Below are 19,754 nucleotides of genomic sequence, written 5' to 3' on the forward strand. Positions count from 1 at the left end.
CAAGGCAATGCATCTCTCTGACACTCACACAAATCTCAATGTCAATCCACACATCCACTTAAGCTTCTGTAATAGAGCTATAATGCTGCATGGAGAAAGAGTGAGGAGAAAAGAAAGAGATCACACAACTGGGACACCTGTCATAACCCCAGCAAATCATGGACCATTAAAGAGCGTTTTAAACAGCCAGATTGATTGCTGTCTTCCTATCTCACTGCATGTTTGATCCAGTGCTTAAATTCCCTCTACTTGTTGTCTCTGATCCATACAGCCTTCATCTCTCTGCCCAGTGCGCAACAGATGCGCTCACTGAAACTCTCTGTGTTGTGTTAATTTATGTGCTGCTGTACGTAGCCCAAGGCAACGTGGGCATTGCAGGTGGGCTGTGTGTGCCTCTAAACATGGAGGAGATTGTGTCCATGAGACTGTCTGAGGGAGGATATATTTCTTCTGCACTTCACCATTGAGCTTTCCCACTCATCTCTAATTCCTTAATTACAATAAAGCAGGGATTTTATTACCATTGGTTACATAAATTAGCACTAGAAAGGAATAAGAATAGAAATTTAAGTAGGAAGACAGAGAGAGGTGGTTGAAAATGTGCTTTTGGTGGTGGTGGGGTGACGAGTCACTGAAGGGAAGAAAGAAACATAAAGGAGAAAGATTAGAGTCAGGAAGGCAGTGTGAGCAAGAGAGAGCGTGAATACGAGACTGGCAGACACCATTAGTCAAAGCCTGACAGCAGACTGTGACCGACAGGTAGACCAGTGCCAAGCAGGCTGCGGCAGCCTTGGCTCTGATTGGTCCTTTTTGTTTGGAAGCCTTGTTCTTGATTAGTGTTGTTTTGAGAGACCAACTAATCTCTAACAGCCGTTCAACTTTAGTTCAACACTGCCCCCTGTCTGTTATATTTATATATTACATATATATATATATATATATATATATATATATATATATATATATATATATATATGTTGTGTGTTCAAAAGCATGAAGAAAATAAATAAAAGAAAGGGAACAGCACTGAAGGGATGACGTATTTTTGTAGACTAAAACCTGGAAACAATTTTAGCACTTCCAGTTCCATTGTCCTGAAGTTATAGAGTTGTTTGAATGGGTTTTTTTGTTAAATGGATCTGTGGTTAACACAAGCTCAAGATATTTCCACGTTTTATTCTACAACATAAAATACATCAGTAATGCCCCTTAGTGATTTACTTCCTTTGTGATTTTCTTGTCTTGAAAAAGGTGATTACTTACAAAGGTTGTTGGGAACATTAAACAGGAAAACTCATCTACTCACTAGTTCCCTTTTACTGCCTCATTGTGTTTATAATCCCACTATTTTAAATAGCAAACTATTTTAACCCAAATAGAGACAGAAAGAGTTTAATGGTGGTAACATTGAAGTCATGCTACCGTGGTGTAGTTTGTATAGTCTACATTTAGCTTTGTACGCAATTGCGCTTTAAAATTCTTAAACATTGTGTTCATTTGTGATTATTAAAGAACAAAACATAATCATAAACTACAGTGGCCCAGTAGTGCAAACATAAGTTCACAACACATGAATCCAAAACACAACGGAAATGAGCCACAACACAATGGAAAATGTACAACACAACAGAAATAAAGCCGCAACACAACGGAAATGCTCCCGACCACAAGAGGGCTCTCAGAGCGCGGTAAAGTTAGTTTTCCTTGCCATTGTTCTATAGAGTCTGCAGTCTTAAGATATCAATACCACAATTAGTTTTAACAGTATGTAACCATTGTATATCGACATAAAATATTACTTCAAAATCACCTACATGAATTATAGCTGCGTATTTATACTCGAGAATGCTTTGACCCGCTTCCACAGCGCATGATCCCTAAGGGAACGTCTGGCAATTCCACCAAGTGGTTAAAACGTATAATTTATTATAATATAATTTGATAAATAAAAATAAATAAAATGGCAGAATTACAGCAAGGTATTGGCACAATTTCACCTGTAGTATAAGTCAGTCTGGGGTGCGTTTCCCAAAAGCATCGTTAGCCAACTATGGTCGCAAGTTACGTCATTATCAGCATAGTTCAACGAGTCCCTCATTCTAACGAACATTCGCGAACAGCATCGCAAAGTTGTATGGTTGGAACGACAGCTTTTGACCTGTGGTTAGAGCATAGTTTCTTGTTTGCATGACATGTGGACTTAATAAATCCTTATCTTGAGCAAAATAACCTTTACCTGTACCTTTACCGCGCTCTGAGAGCCCTCTGGTGGTCGGGAGCATTTCTGTTGTGTTGCGGCTCAGTTTCGTCAGAGCCCGTCTACGGAGAGCCTGCCCACTCCCTATTAAGCCCTATTGTACCGAATTTTGGTTGTAGTACCACCAGAGTTCCACTGGGGGCGATCGCCATGAGTGCAAAATGAATGGGAGTCAATGGGGCTAGACAGCTAAATTTGTCTCTGTCACCCGATTGCCGTTGAGAAATCTCAGATCTGATTGTAGATTTTGCAAGTTCAACATGGGTTTTAGGTCGAAAGTTGAATGAACGAGTACTTATGTCCTTTCGATTTCTTACAGGTTGAGTTGTTGTTGCCCATAACACGCTAGCATTCTGCTAATGACGTCAGCATTCTGACGTCATTGACATTTTGAAAGACTTTTTAAAGCAAATAAGTGACTCTAAAAAATCTAACACCCAGCAATGTGTAATTTCTTTGCATCTCCTTTCGAATACAACATTCAAATTACTAGACAAAAAATTATATCCTGAGAAAAGTGGATTTTGAGGGGTATACCGCCATTGACCTCCATTCATTCTGCACTCGTCCTGTGAGCGCCCTCATATGGAATTAGAGTGGAACTGCAACCAGTTCAGAAGCCGGAAGTGTAGTGAGAGTGAAACTTCTCGCCATATTAGACATTCTCTGGTTTCGTTGTGTTGTGGCTTATTTCCGTTGTGTTGTAGCATGTTTCCGTTGTGTTCTGGATTAATTTTGTTGTGTTGTGAACATGTGTTTGCTTTATCAATGTCCTTGTGTTGTGCACTACTGGGCCACCGCAATACACTTTTGTTGGTCACAGAAGCTTATTTTCTGCAAGAATCCAAAAAGCCTATTTTTGTTTCAGATCAGCCTACATAATTAAATCATCACTGCAGCGCTCTATAATGGACAATAGCATTTTTAATATAATATATTACAAAATGTACAAACATATGATATGCTGACTTATCAAGTCAAGACAAGTTAATAATGGGAGTTTCATGAAACCTCTCAAGGAGAAACAAGAAGGCTTAGACATAAATCCCTGAGTCCAAGGGGTCGTACTTGTACTGAGAACTTCTGGTGCCAGTGGCCCACAAGTCTAGGCGTACTTGATCGATTTTGTCCACTCACATCTAGCGATACACACACATACACAATTACACAGATGGTGTAACACACTCACCCACACATTCAATTCTGCTAGTCCATATCTCATGTGTCATTATAGCTGAGCAAGGAGGTAAAACAATCTGTCTTAATGCCTGGGGCTTAAGCTTGCTGGGAGATAAATTGACTTTTTAAAAAGTACTGAAGTGGAAAGCGTTAGTGTGGAAGTCCGATTTTTTTTTTAGCCAGCCAGAAAGTATTGGTATTGTTTTAAAGTTGTCTGTATTTATAACATCCATAAAGATGACAAATGAAAAGTATGCAAGTAGAAATGTACACATCTATGATTCAAAATGTTATGACATTTCTGCTTATATGTGCATTAACTAATAATAATCAATTGTTAGAATGTTTAATGCAATTAATTTGATTATAGCATTGATACTGTCAGTGTCAGCCATTGCTTTGCAGAAAAAGAAACTCGAAAGTAGACAGTCTGATTAAAAGAAAATTTAATTCAATATTAATTAATTTAAATATTTTAGAAATGTTTTTATGTTAGGGGAGTTTCAAATGAGAAATACATTTATATTGTTATCTGAGTACAATAAAAATATAGATTATTATTTTGAAAAAAAAATCAAAGCTAAATACTTGCATAAACATGCACAATACTATTTAACATTCACTGAGGCTGTACTAAAAACAAACCTCAAGGTTCTTTTGAAAAGGAACGATAACCTTGAGACAGGAAGATAAAGGACAGAGAGAGAAAGAGAATTATGCACCATGTGGTTGTTTGTGGTGCCCAGCTGAGAACATTAAAACACTAATAAGACACAATTCAAATACACCATCACACCTGCAGACATTTCCCTTACAGATATTAGCTTAAAGTCACAAGGATTTGCTTTGTTTAGTCTGTGTTTAAGGGGATTAAAGAGAGAGAAAATATAAGGAAGGAACAACATAAAGATACCAAATTAATAATTTATACCAAACAGATCATCTCAGTGAAGTCAACAGCATTAAATTTGCTTTAATAGCTTAAAGAATAATTCAATTCTCTCTTGCAAAAGCATTAGCATTGTACCACAGGAGGACAGACTTAATGAAGAGAGCAATGGGCTCAGATGAACCCTAGATAGGACAACAGAGAGGTTTCTAATTACATTAGCAGTATCTCTCTCTCGCTCTCTGGGTGTGTGTGTGTGTGTGTGTCTATTTGTGTACCGAGGTGAGACCAAAAGAAAGCGAGCGAGGGAGATCTAGTTGCATTATAGGTTGACAACAGCCCTTGTCCATTCACCTGTGGGAAACTTCTGACCTTCAGTGCACACATCATAACAGAGACCCGTCACAACATAGATGCAACCATACAAACCCTCATCATGGATCTGATGGGACACAATACCGCACCACTGTATTCATCAGCAATCACCTGGTTGTGCTCGACTCTTCAATGACACAGCGAGAGGCTCCATGCTGGCAGGACACAGAGGGATCTGAAGGAGCCAGAGCAGGTCAGTAAGATGAATAATGTAGAAAAAGAGTGACCTATAGGAACACAGCAGAGTGTTGATAAATGCTAGCTATTGAATTTTCTGTTAAGAGTTTATAGCATGAGGCAAACTTGTATTCGTTTTGGGGGTGCTTGTATTCTAATAGTGTGAGATCCTTGTATTCTGGTATTGAACAATTAAAATAATACAGTGTGGAATGAGTTCCTTAAAAATACACTACTGTTCAAAAGTTTGGAATCACTAAGACATATTTATGTATTTGAAGGAAACTGGTATGTCATTTTCAATTAATCGAAAACAGTAAAAAGTGGTAATGTTTTACAATTTTATATATGTCAATATTACTTTTAAAGCATTTATTACAGTTTATACATATACAACTTAAAATTTATTTATTTATATTGAATTCATCGAATGTTCAAAATACACCTTATTTTTCACATATTTTACATTGTTGCAGCACCTGTGTGTGTTTTTTTGTTTGTTTTTTGTTTTTTTTAGCTGTGTAAGTACACTTGCATTTCTTGCAAGTCATGTCAAATTTAAAAATGGTTAAAAAAAAATGTAGTCTATTATTTTAAGAGAGGAAGGCTCTTATATATCAATATACAAACTGGATCAAAGCAGAGTAGAACAAGAAGAGAATGGCCCAGATGCACATCAACAAGAGGACAAGCTCATCGGACTCTCTAATTTGAGAAAGAGACCCCTGACTGGAGCTCAGCTGGCAGCCTCATTGAACAGACATTCAACAGATTAGCTTTATCTGCATTAGTGAAGAGAAGACTCCGAGATATGGGTCTTTTAGAGAAAATACAACATCTGACACTGACAAATAAAAATAAAAGGGTAGAATATGCAAAAGACCTGGATGGTAAATGATGGTAAAATCAACTAATCATATTTGAGGGACACGTTTACAGCTTATGTCAAGTTTAGGCTTCTACAACAGTGTTATTCTCCTATCATTTCCCACTGATTTTAGAGATAACTTATGGGTATGGTTAGGTTTAGGACAACATTTTTGGACAGGAATGTTGTTCCACAATCAACAAAATGTTTTGACCCTGGAATGTGACTAACTCAAAAAAATCAGGACGTGCAAGGAAATAGTTAGGATTGCATTTTCATACAGGAATGTTGTTCCAGTATCAACAAAATATGTTGTTTCAGGAATGTGTCTAATTCGGCAAAATCACGAAGTGCATAGAAAAAGTCATCAGCCATCATTTTAAATGTCTTTACTTTCATTTGGATCGATTCAATTTTATTACATTTTATAGTGATTCCAAACTTTTGAACAGTATATTTGTGACTTATTCTGTATACAACCTCCAAAATGTTTTTCCACAACTACCCAAGAAATTCTTCTAAAACCAACACTGCCTAACACATAAAAGTCAATATAAATAAAGTGGGAACTGTGTTACTGTCTCAGGGCATTTGCTGTTGAAGAATTAGTTACGTTTTATAGGTGTAAAACGTTGCAGGCTGTTCCAGGCAAGCATGCTGATATGGTAGTTAACGCTTCACCTTGTTTGACTCAAAGAATTCTTCTGCAAATATATCTGGCAGTTCTCCCAGCGTGTTCCTGGAGAGGAGATTCTGGCAGTTCAGAATGATGCAACAGATCTTGAGAGACATGTTTGTAGATCCAGAGCTTCTGGCTGAACTTAATGAGGAGCAGAGGCATATTCTTTTCTACAAAATACGTCAGGAGCAGGTGCGACGATGGACGGAGTGTGAGAGCAAAGAGGGAAGCTGGGAAAGTCCCCTGACCAAGGAGAGAGACGGTGGGTCCGGCAAGGAAATCTTTCCTAGCCCTATACGTAATCAGATTAAGTTTGACGTTTCCGGGTCCAAACACTCTATCAGACCCCAAAAACAAACAAAAAACGGTGCTAATATACACTCAGGGTGTGCTGTACTGAAAAATTGTGATTCTAATCTATATACATAACGAAATTTCAGTTACAGTGATGCATTTTTTATGAATCGTTAAAACACTGGTGTCCGGGACAGTCCTGAGTCCTGGTTTTAAAGCTTATCTTGAATGTGTGCTATTCTCAATTGAAACGGAGTAGAGGTTTGGACCACACTACCTCACAAATTAACGGGTGGATAGTTTTGTTATATTTGATCATATTTCATAATTTCATCATAATTTGTTTTCAATATACTTTGTCTTCAAATCCTTAGTGGAAAAGGCAATTGCAGTATGTACTGTGACATATACTTCATGTACTTTATTCTTTTCTACAATATTTGTATGTGAAATGCATTAGCAATATGCTAACAGCAAACTCTGAAATCAACTGTGCATCAAATCTCTTTTATTTGTGTGTTGCTACCTATGTAAAGTGTTGCAGATCTGTCGCTTGTGAAGTTCTATGATTGTTAGGATGGTCCCTTAGAAGTCAGCTGCCTCTGTAGGCCATAGGCAGCGAGGCAGCCAGCACAAAATTACTCTTTGGTTAAAGGGTTATTTCACCCAAAAAAATTCCGATTTTACTTCCATTCTTCTTCGGAACACAAATGAAAATATTTTTAATACATACTTTTTTCATCATTATCCATCCTTTGAATGTCCACACAACCATATATCCGATATAAAACCGATATCGTAAATATAAATCAAGCAGTTTAATCAAGTCTTCTGAAAAGACACCTGTTTATCATATAAAGACAGTCTTTTTTATCATATAAACAGATTTCATTTAGGCTGTCATTTACATATAACATTGATCAACAGCATTTTCATCTTTGGCCAAACTGTCTTTTGAAAGAGTTCATCTGGGCTGGTTTTCACATCTGCCTTTATCACTGTTTCCAGAAAACAGGAAGAGTGTTCAGTGGCTGCAGGGCAAAGATGGTGAGGTGTGGGTCTGGGTTATGGGGGACGCCCCTGGAGACAAACCATACGAGGTGATTGTCAAAGAGCTGATGGAGGAGAGAGCCAGGCGACAGGCTCAGCTAGAAGCCCAGGAGCTGTGGTGAGGATTGTGAGCAACTGCATGATGTTTGTCTGTATCTTTTGACTAGATTAGAAACTGATTTCATGTCCAAAGAAAACATAAAACTAAATCTTTTGCTGTAGATATTTAGCAATTAGGCATCATGCTTCAGGATGCAACATGGAAACATAAGGTTTATTTTGTTTTAACATAAGGTTTTAAAAAGATTTTGCACCTAATTTTTTGGCTTTTTCCAAGGCGGAAAAAAGAAGAAGAAATAAAGCAAAAGTTCAGAGATGCCATTGCAAAGGAAAAAGCACGTTTAGTTGCAGGAAAGTGGAAGGAAGAAGCCGAGGACAGAAAGGCAGCCAAACAGGAAGAGGAAGGTATACGAGAAAAACTAAAGGTGATTGATCAACAAACCCCTCAAACTTCTAACTGTGCAGCAAAATGAGAATGCACCAATTGGCTTCAGCGAGACGAAAATGGTTGCCAGCGTTCCACAAGGATCCAAACTATCTGCTAGAGTGTCAGGGGACTAACTTAGCAGTGGGAGTCACAAAACAATCCAAGTGATCAATTACTTGTAGGAGACCTGCACTGATGCACACCTTTAGGGTCCAACATTCGTTTGGTGGATGTTGTTTTCCACCAATCTCTCTGTAAATTATTTAGGTAAGTGTGTGGAACGACTGTAGAGGTTGGCCCTCTGTACTTCTATTCTCTGTATCTCCCTTTGAAAGACAGAGAACAATGAGGAAAACAACCAGGCAATCAATACTCAATCTGAAACCAACAGGAGGGCAACTTGCTGCATCAACAACAAAAACTAGGGCTGAGTGCTTTTCTAGTTCTCCAGAACAGTCCATGTATGTACTTTTGTTTGTCATGTTAGTCTTAGTTGCTTCCCACTTTAAAGGGCTAAATGAAACAGAAAATGTATTACACAGTTTTTGGTTGACACTGTGAAAAGGAGAAGTCGTGTTATAGTGTAAAAGGGTCAATGACAAATAAGAGTGCTTAGGAAAATGAAAATGTTGCCTATTGATCTTTATAAGTCTTTTGCACTTTAATCTGTACTCTTAAAAATAAAGGTTCCAAAGGGTGTTTTTCACAGCGGTGCGAGAGAACCTTTCAGTGAACAGTACTTAAAATAATGTTTTTCTAAGAAAAAAAACCCTTTATTTTTAAGAGCGCATATACTTTATACATTTTTTATGTATTGTTTTATTGTTCAGAGCTCTTTTTGTTATAAGAAAAGAATAATTAAATCTGTATTAGAATGACAACACTTTTTTGCAACTTATATCGTGATAGTACTTTATACCGTTATAATGCGATGGCCATTGTCGTAATAGGAAAATTTGATACCATCACAAGCCTGCCTATTGTATAAATGAGATGTAATAAGATGATGTCATTGACCCAAAATGTAGATGCTTGACAATTCTACAAGCCAAAAAGCATGTCAACTTAGTAAGAACGAGAATTGTTTGGCTGCAAGAAAGTGAGGGGAGAAGTCAATTAATTTTTAAATAGAAGATTACATCCTAAAGGCATCTTTAATACTGCAAGATTGGTTATACAGAAGTTGCACTGATTGCATTATCTTTTTAAAGAGGAAGAAAAAGAAAACGGCAGAACGTAGGAGGAGTCGGGGCAGACAAAGATGGAGGCACGACCATTTTTCAAATTATTACACTGCAGATTCCCAAAGAGGCCTTGATGGTTATCCTTGATTTGTGGCCTGGTAATGAGACCTTCTAAAGAAACTTGTCAAATATTAAAGAGCTCATTTATCATAGCCCACATATCATCCCTCTTACTGGAAAGTGCTGAGTCATTAAACTTTGAAGTGTTTCTCTCACAATAATCCTTAAGAAATCTTTTAAAAGACTGTCGAGGCACGACAGAAAAGTGGAGAAAAGTGAAAAGAAAAGGGTAGTTGTCTAGCTTTTAGTTAGATATGCTTCAGCTATATGAAAAGGCACTTTAATATAACTATGTCAACAAACTCAAAGAAAAAAACTCTGTACTAAACAGAATGAACAATGTTAACTGCACTCAAGTTTTTGGACTCTAGTGGTCTAGTCAAGGGGTGTCTGTTTTCCGATAACGCCTCATTGGTAATTACCTTATGTCAATAATTACACAGCTTAAGTATCTCAAACGACCATGCTCCACATGTTATAGTGTCCTCGAGGATTAATTATTCAACCAAATGATTTCCATTTCAACACAGCTAATGAGCCACTGGTGCTAATTCATTAGTGCTGCAAGACTTAGAACAACACATACGTTGTAGTAAGGACACCTAAGTAAGGACTGAGGTGCACGTGATTTGACAACACACTCTCTCACAAAAAAACTTTCTATATTACTCTCACACAGAAACAAGAGGAAGAGGAGAGGCAGAGGGAAGAGGAGGAGATACGACGTGCAGAGGAAAAAAGAGCGAAGGAGCTATATATGTCCCTTGAACATGAACAAAAAAAAAATGAACAACGTGACAAAGAGTGGGAGGAACAATGTGAGTGAAGATGTTATTTCTTCATATGCATTTTCATGTGTCAAACCCTTTTTCTGTTTATTATTTATGTTTCTTCTCAACATCTACAAAATTTGAATCTCTTTACCTCTCTAAGCTTCAGCCTGTTGTGTAAATGTGAAAAAGATAGACTGATAGATAGACTGTTTTGTAACATAATACCTGGTTTCTACCTGGTAATTAAGTTAAAATAAGTTAAATAAATAAGCTACCATGTTTTAAAAAAAAACAGTTGATCTCATTTGGTAAAACCAACTAGCTAGTTTGTTGCTTAACTTAGACCAGCTAGAAACCAGCCATGTTTCAAAGCACACTTACCAGGATTATAAAAGCTGGATTTTGTATCCAATATATCTGTCCTTTCTAATCCAACCATCTATTCTTTCTTCTTCATCCTCTTTAGTACGTCGCTCCAAAGCAGCTGACGAGGAGATGACAAGGAAGGCTCGCTGGGCAAGAGATGAGTATAAGCGTCAGTCACTACGGGCCATAGAGAAAGGCCACGTGGCTGGCCTGAGTGGCCACTTCCAGAAACAATCCCACCGGAGACACAGTACTTTCATTGAACCATCTGCTAGTCCTGTCTCAAGCAATGAAGTCAAAACCAGGCCCGGCATTCAACGTGCAGAACCTCCTTTGTACCGCCGCAGACAAAGCCGCAGGCATAGTACAACCACAGCACAACCACTGATGGACAGGTAACCATTCTGTAGAGAAATAACAGTGTGTTACATTAAAAATAGATTATACTATACTTTAAGGGCATCCGTTTTAAATATAAAAGTGAAATTAGGCATTAAAAATTATAATGTACAGCATTATTTATTTTGAGATTTGATTTAACAGATTTATATTATTTATAATCAACTGATATCAAAATGTAAAAAATGTATAATATCATACAACCATTATGGTACCAATATAATGGGCATCCATAACACATGTGTGTGCAACACTTCCCTACCAAAGAAACAGTTCAGACCAGCCAAGCTGGTTTAAGCAAGTCTAGCTGGCCAAGATGGTGCTCAGCTGGTTCAGCTGCTCTGCCAAAACCTGGCCTTTTTAGGCAAACCATCTTAGGCTGGATTAAGCTGTCTTTTCAAAGGTTTATGCACCATATTAACTGTGTAGTTCTGTAAATTAGCGCTCTCCTTTCCCATTAGCCCTGCATGGTTGCGGACACCACGACCCAGTTCCAGGGAGTTGGTTATTCTCTGGTTTACTGAAGAGCAGAAACCAAAACAGGCGGGACATGAAAGGAACGGCAATACTATCGCCCCATGGTTCCATGGTAAGGTTTCTTAATGACCTCTCTGGTGTCTCCGGTTATACGATACATTCAAATCCATTATCACTTGATAAACTGTATGGAACATGAATAGCTTGCCAATGTCGACATTAATTGCAGAACATGGCTGAAGATTACTGTGCCGTAAGCAAGTGGGAAACATGAGTAGTTTTAGCAACCCAGACAGATGCTAGCACCACTCAAGCAGATAACAGAGCTCTGCCCTTTTACCCTCTTGTACACACTGTCACCCAGATCCACAAGGAGAGAGAAATGGAGTATGGAATATGCTGCCTTGTTTTGAAACCAGAAACTGGCCGACCAACAGATGGAGAGCAGTTGTGTCTGCGTCTACTTGTACACGGACAGACAGTAGAGAGAAATTGAGGGGAGTGCTCAATAATTCAAAGGTTTTGCTAGGCTAATTACTGGCGTTGTGAGTCCTGCAGCTTTGTCATGTTTGATTGGGTTACAGTGTGTGACTCCTGGTTAAATGACAAGAGAGCAGATTATTAGGCTTGTGAGTGTCGGAAATTCCAGCGGAGTGTGGGCCGCAATTCAGTCTGTGTGATTCTGAATAGATGCATATCTAGATAAGAGATCCAATGCACACTCATTCATACCCTTACTGACACACATACACAAGCCATGGAGTAGATTTACACCAACACTGCTGGTACAGATACATGGAAAAACATTCTATACCACTTTCTACCTGGCACCTGGTGACTCTATTACAGAGATAACAAGATTACAATGGAAACGATGCTGAAATACCTAAACAACTCCTCTTTAAAAGTCATTACCTTTGTGAAAAAGAAGTGTGCTCATTGAATGTGCATTTGTAGTGCACACACGAAATAAAATGAAATAAAAGGCCACTTAAATTTTTTTTACACTTTCATGGCTGTTTCTTAACACATTTCAGTACACTTTTGAAAAGTCAAATTTGTAATAATGTCAAGTGAAAAGTTTTACTTTAACACATTTTAAATAATTGCTTTAATAATATTTAATCATGCTTTAAGAAGTACACTTAATTTGATGTGTTGACTAACATACTAAAGTACAAGTAGTAGGCTTTTGTGGTTATAGATTATATATTTTAACTGTAGTGTGTCATTTAATATTACATTTAACATCATTACAAATGTGTAATTACAAATGAAAACATGACTAGAAAGTTTAAATTGAAATTACATTCAATTTATTTTCCCATCAATGCTTTTCAGTACATTCGGCTGTGCACTTTAACCATATTTCAAAGACAACAGAATTAATGATGAAATTACATAAAGATGTAAAAAAAGCACTCTTAAGTTCAATTAGCATTTAATATAAATTAAAATTATAATACATTTAAATTAATTGCAAATAGCATGCAATTAAAATTCAGTTATTATTATTTATATTATTTTAAAGCATATTATTTCCATAATAAGTACTCTTTTTAAAAGTATGCTAAAGTGTATTTCTTTTTCACAAGGGTAAAGGATCACAAGCCAGGATCTTTGAGGTGCATGTGAATGTTTTGGGGAGTTTGAATTAGTGTACACATAATTAACTCTTCACTGATAGTTGACTGGAATGTTTATCCTGAAGGTATCATTTCTCGAGAGGACTCAGAAAGACTGCTTATGAATTCTGCTATGGGCTCTTTCTTGGTACGGGTCAGTGAAAGGATATGGGGCTACACACTGTCCTATCGCACAGCCAGTGGTTTCAAGCATTTCCTTATCGATGCTTCTGGGGACTATTACAGCTTTCTGGGTGTGGACCAAAACCGTCATGCCACCCTTGCTGACCTCATTGACTTCCACAAGGTAAGAGAGCAGAATAGCAACTTTAGAAAGCTATTGTGAGACATAAGGGTAAATGGAATTTTACTTCAAGAATGCAAAAGATTATTTACACCAACCAAAAGAATAGAAAAATAAAACAATTTTCATATTATTTTATCAGTCATTCACAATAAGACCAAGCAAGAGTTTAGAAAATAGAGCTGTTGTCCCAATTCAGAGACTACATCCTTTGAAGGCAGAATTCGAAGGCAGACTGTGTCACAGCGGCGTGACAAATTCGACAAAGGCTCCTTCAAATGCGGCCTCGAAATACATCCTTCGTTTCCTGGGCAATGAAGGATACAACAGATTGATCCTTTGTGACCTGCACTTCCCCAGAATTCATTGCGTGTCTGTGACAACAGGATTTTTTTGAGAAATTCCCAGATTACACTTTTAAATGTAAGTTTTGGCTCTCAACTTACATGAATATAATAATAAATAACTTTAAAGTGGTTCAAATGTTGACACATCTTACTAAGATGCAATTTTATATAGTTTATACTCTTAATTATGTACAGAAATGGACCAATGTAAACATATTTTGACCCTGTTTTTTTCTGACAGATGAATATAACTTTTAAAAAAAAAAGTCCATTACAAACGTTACTGCCCCTCGTTAACGGCAGCTGTTACAGTTGCTGCTATAGTGACAAGAACAATCCTCCATAGACTAGACTGTCCCATTTAACAATGCTCAGTTTGACCTTCACGGCCTTTGAAGGTGTGTCCTTTGAAGGATGCAGCCTCTGAATAGAGTGGTGCAGGTATGACGTTACTTTGTAGGCCAACCGGCAGTTAGCATCCCACTGGTGCAATCGACAAAAACAGGATTATTCCATAGGCTTTTGGATTATCGCATAAAAAATAAACAAGCTCTGTGATCAACAAAAATGTATGATACTTACATGTTTTGTCCATCAAGATAATTTTAACAGATGAACACAACTTTTATGAATTTTGAAGCCTAAATGCAGCTGCCAGAAGTGAAAAAACTTTGCCATTGTCAATAATTTGGCCTTTTTTTTTGGCTTTTGACAAATGTTTGTTACTGTGGTAAATTAATGTTTGACATTACATTCTGTGCATTTCATGTTTCTATTCAGCCCAAACAAACTTATACATAAACAAATGCCCTTTGATTTGCACACAGCATATTCAGAAAAATGTCCATTTCATAGCATGACTCTGTTTATGATAAGTTTAAAATGTTAAATGTATGTAATACATACTCTAAATCTATTAAATTCAGGAACACTGAATAACGTCTTCATCGAAAGACTGGGTGATTTATGAACTAGGCTATTATGTTGTGTGATATTTGGGGGAGCAGCATGCATTTTAACGAGAAAAGATTCGGATCACAGATACGGACTATCCGACCCAATACGGCTCAATTTTTGTATGTATATTGCTCTGTGGAGCGGCAGAAGTGTCGTAGGCCATACTGGGTTACCCTTACGAAAATCAACCATGGTTTTATTATTGTGTAGTAAGTAACCATAGTTTTTTGGCAGATTGAGTACCATTTGTATAACCACAGTTTTACAACAAATACCATGCTTAAACTATGGTTAGTGTAGTAAAAATCTGGTTAATTTTCATAAGGGTAATACCAGAGCCCGTCTACGGAGAGCCTGCCCACTCCCTATTAAGTCCTATTGTACCGAATTTTGGTTGTAGTTCCACCAGAGTTCCACTGGGGCGATCGCCATGAGTGCAAAATGAATGGGAGTCAATGGGGCTAGACGGCTAAATGTGTCTCTTTCACCCGATTGCCGTTGAGAAATCTCAGATTTGAGTGTAGGTTTTGCAAGTTCAACATGGGTTATAGGTCGAAAGTTGAATGAACGAGTACTTATGTCCTTTCGATTTCTTACAGGTTGAGTTGTTGTTGCCCATAACACGTTAGCATTCTGCTAATGAACGCTGATTGGTCAGTGAAGGACTGATTACGACCAGAGATACCGCTTGATGGCATCGTGGCATCCGAAGCGGGACCAGAAACAAACAAAACAAAAACTCTTCTAGCACGTGTATTTACCTGTGTCAGCTGTGTTGTCGATGCCTCGAGAGAAAACAAAGTGCAGAGCGCGAAAGCACCAGAGTGACTGAAGGATTGCCGTAAAGCAGTATCTCTGGTCGAATGATGTGTATGACGTCATTGACACTTTAAAAAAAAATTTTAAGCAAATAAGTGACTCTAAAAAATGTAACACCCAGCAATGTGTAATTTCTTTGCATCTCCTTTCGAATACAATATTCAAATTACTAGACAATTATATCCTGAGAAAAGTGGATTTTGATGGGTATACTGCCATAGACCTCCATTCATTCAGCACTCGTCCTGTGAGCGCCCTCATATGGAATCAAAGTGGAACTGCAACCATTTCAGAAGCCGGAAGTGTACTGAGAGTGAAACTTCTCGCCTTATTAGACATTCTCTGGTAATACCAGAGAATGTCTAATAGGAAGAGAATTGGCACTCTGCTTACTTCCGGTTTCTGGACTGGCTGCAGTAACACGTCTCTGTCCATGCGGGGGCGCTCGCGAGCGAGTGCAGAATGAATGGAGGTCTATGGCGAAAAACCCTCAAAATCCACTTTTCTCAGGATATAATTTTTTGTCTAGTAATTTGAATGTTGTATTCGAAAGGAGATGCAAAGAAATTACACATTGCTGGGTGTTAGTTTTTTAGAGCCACTTATTTGGTTTAAAAAGTCTTTTAAAATGTCAATGACGTCAGAATGCTGACGTCATTAGCAGAATGCTAGCGTGTTATGGGCAACAACAACTCAACCTGTAAGAAATCGAAAAGAAATAAGTACTCGTTCATTCAACTTTCGACCTATAACCTATGTTGAACTTGCAAAGCCTACAATAAAATCTGAGATTTCTCAACGGCAATCGGGTGAAAGAGACACATTTAGCCGTATAGCCCCATTGACTCCCATTCAGTCTGCACTCGCTCGCGATCACCCCCAGTGGAATTCTAATGGAACTGCAACCAAAATCAATACAATGGGGCTGAATAGGGAGTGCCAAGGCTCTCCGTAGACGGGCTCTGGTAATACCATGATTTTCCAGTCAGGGGGAAAGGATTGTTTTCACTCACGCTGACTCCGCCCCAAGCCACGCCCTCAGCTATGACTAAACACCGACGATGGAAATGGAAGTGCAAAAATGCAAACTCGTTTCCGCTTTTTGGCCTACAAAGTGATCATACCTGCATGCTAGAGTGATTTTTGATTTTCATGCAGGTAGCGCTGCTGGCGCAAGTTTGTACCTTAATCTCGCCATTTCCTACTCCTGATCTCTCCTTTTCACTTTTTGGGATAATTCACTAAAAACTGAAAATTCTGTCATTATTTACTCACACACATGATGCTCCATGCCTTTCTTTCTTCTGTGGGACACAAAATATGTTTTGATGAATGTCCACACTATGAATGTGGATGGATGAATTCGTTTGTTTAGATTCACAACTTGCGATGCCCGATTCGTGAATGAATGAACGAATCACTCTTTTAAATCGGTTCTTTTTTTTTTAATGAATCGATCAAGGATCTTTTTGTTTTGAAGCGCTCGAAACACCACATGCTGATGACACCTGCTGGTCAAAATGTGTAAATATATATATTTTTTTAATTAGTAAAGTCAAGTATAATATGATTCATTTCATTAATTATGATGTCTGTAATTTGAGTTTTTATATTAATGTCCAGCGCTTGTTTTATATTTTTTAGGAAGGACTTGACTAATAGGCTACGCAAATTAGAATCCATTAACTATCACTCTCCCTTTCTTTGTACACACGTTTAGATAAAATTCATTCAATTTCTTAACATTGAACCTATAATAGTATATAATAGTGAAATCATTTAGTGTCCAATGGCTTTAAGTAATCTCTGGTCAGTTTTGTAATTATTACAAAACTGACCAGAGATTACTTAAAGCCATTAGACACTGAATGATTTCACTACATCAATGCCATATAGTGGCGAACCATCGGAAATCGAAAACTTTCGAAGCTTTGAGTCTTGTTTGCATTATTTACATGACTTGACAAGTTCAGAATGCCCTCCGAATCACTGATTCGAAACAAACATTGATGTTTCAAATTGAAACATTTCAAAAAGCTTCAGCAGTGTTTCTAAAGCGCCCATCACAACACTATGCCAACTGTCATATGCTTAAAGTCTCTAGATCTCTAAATGTGCTGTAACATCACAATATTTAAGAAATGGATTAGGAGTCAAAACTGATTCCTGAGTTAAACACCTAATGTAATGTAACCTAATCTGCACTAAGGCAACTTTCAGTAAGAGCTTACCTTCACACATCTCTTCAGCATAACCTATGTAACCATGGATACATATTTCCCTGTCTGGAATGCTGTCAAAGTTGGAGTCACAAGCTGTGAAATCTCTGACATTAGTTACATGCAAATGCAGGCGACGTTGTACAACTGTCAAGCGTTCCCGCTTCACGCCTCTGCAATATGGTAAAAATAAATTTAAAAACGCTGTAGAGAACCTGTCAACATATATATGAAAATTACAACAGGTTTAGCTCAGCTAGAAAAACAAGCAGAATTCAAAAGCAATCACAGAATGAATACAAAAGCAACTCAGATGTATCCTGAAACATAGCAGTGCTGATAACAAGGCTGCCCTCACTATTTCAGGCCACATTTTTGAATAATAATAATGAATAATAAATTGAATGGCACAGCATGCGATGCTTTCAGCATATGATGATTTCAGGAATTTGTGTATAAGAAATGTTGTACTCTCGCTATCAGAGTGCACAGCACTCCGGATAATGGCAACATCTGTCGATTCTCAGGAGGAAGTCATCACAACCACAGGGAAAGAGCTGCTGCTGGAGGCCTGCATGCGGACTGGGCCCTCTGCCGACTTCGGAGGGCTTTTCCGATGAACTCCGCACACGATAAAGACTTCAAAGGCGAATCTCTGCAGGGCAGCTAATGTGGCAGGGTGTTCGTTGCATTTCAGAGAACATGGTCAAAAATAAACAAGACTTCTGGTCCTCATGTTCTGCCTCTGATTTACAGTGCCTTATGATCGGGCCCCAGACTTTATCTTTGCATTTTATGTGCTGATCTTAAAGCTGAGAGTACTATACTCTTGTTGGTAACTGACAGCATTCTCGAATATTTCAGAGATTTGTGATAAGTCTCCATGTGATCCTGGCAATTGAAAGAGTTGACACTAACTTGACATGTTGGGTTTTACATGGATTAGTGGTCTTTGTGGTTGAAAAGCCATTAGTGTTCCATTTTTTGTGATTATTATTGCATTCACAAGTCAACTGCAAGTATAAATCTGAAACAGAACTATTGTTTTCTGTTCTTTAGAATGGGACGTGATGCAAATAGCTATACAAGAACCATTGTGAGCACTGAAAGAGAACTAAATCAAAAGAAAGTACCTTACTGTGACTGGGGAAGGTCTGATTTAACAACAGGAAAAGACAGTTTCCTCTGTCCATCCTTTAGTCGTACTGTAGATTTTTCCATGAGGGAGATAATTGTTCTGTACCTTCCAGTGAAAGAAATCAGGTCTTTTACACTTCTGACCCAGCAAAATATGTGCACATCACCCTACATAGAGGGGCAATGGTCTTTTTTATTTGTTTTCAGTTTGTTCCCATTCCACCTGCCCTGCCAGAAAAGCCCATAATGGGACTTTTTATCAGGACCGATTGTCAAAGGTGTTCAATCTAATGTAGAGGTGACTGTAAAAAGGCAAAATTACAGAGAACCCAGTCCTGCTTTATCACAAACTGAGCAAGACAATTGTGCTTGTAATTACTGTGCTATTAGTAATTTTGAAAGGCAAAATGCCACTGCTACTATATAGTAAAGATGCTTTAATAGTTGTATGAGCTGAAAAGGTAACAAAAAAGTTCTAGAGTTGCGGCTAATGTACCGCACTGCAGGCTTGCTCAAGAAGTGAACCTTTCTGGCCTGACCGTCTGGAGCTCAGACAAAGTCTGAATTTGAAAGGCCTATTTTATGTTACATTGTTCAGGTTCTTTATTTGTTGTTGTTGTTTTTTCCCTGCTCTCCTGCCAAAGTCAATCCAGGATTCAAGGTATAGGCGATTTTCTATAACTGCAGCCCTCGGGAAGTTTCTACTTTTAATTGCTCCAGTCATTCTTCCATACAATGCAACAAACTGATACATGTCCACTTTAAAGCTGCA

At 37.9% G+C, this 19,754-nt stretch overlaps 1 protein-coding gene across 1 annotated transcript; it reads left to right on the plus strand.

Annotated features, from left to right (window-relative positions):
* The first annotated feature begins 4,644 nt into the window (after positions 1 to 4,644).
* Positions 4,645 to 18,597, plus strand: sh2d4ba (SH2 domain containing 4Ba). The gene is made up of 9 exons (XM_084390654.1): positions 4,645 to 4,893; positions 6,469 to 6,686; positions 7,727 to 7,886; positions 8,106 to 8,253; positions 10,239 to 10,377; positions 10,799 to 11,093; positions 11,559 to 11,686; positions 13,286 to 13,506; positions 18,373 to 18,597. Exons 2-9 carry the CDS (start codon positions 6,512 to 6,514, stop codon positions 18,463 to 18,465), a joined length of 1,359 nt encoding a protein of 452 aa, XP_084246780.1. The 5' UTR covers positions 4,645 to 4,893; positions 6,469 to 6,511; the 3' UTR covers positions 18,466 to 18,597.
* Positions 18,598 to 19,754: the final 1,157 nt, after the last annotated feature.

Source organism: Rutilus rutilus, assembly GCF_951802725.1.
Source record: "Rutilus rutilus genome assembly, chromosome: 20".
Classification (NCBI taxonomy): Eukaryota; Metazoa; Chordata; class Actinopteri; order Cypriniformes; family Leuciscidae; genus Rutilus; species Rutilus rutilus.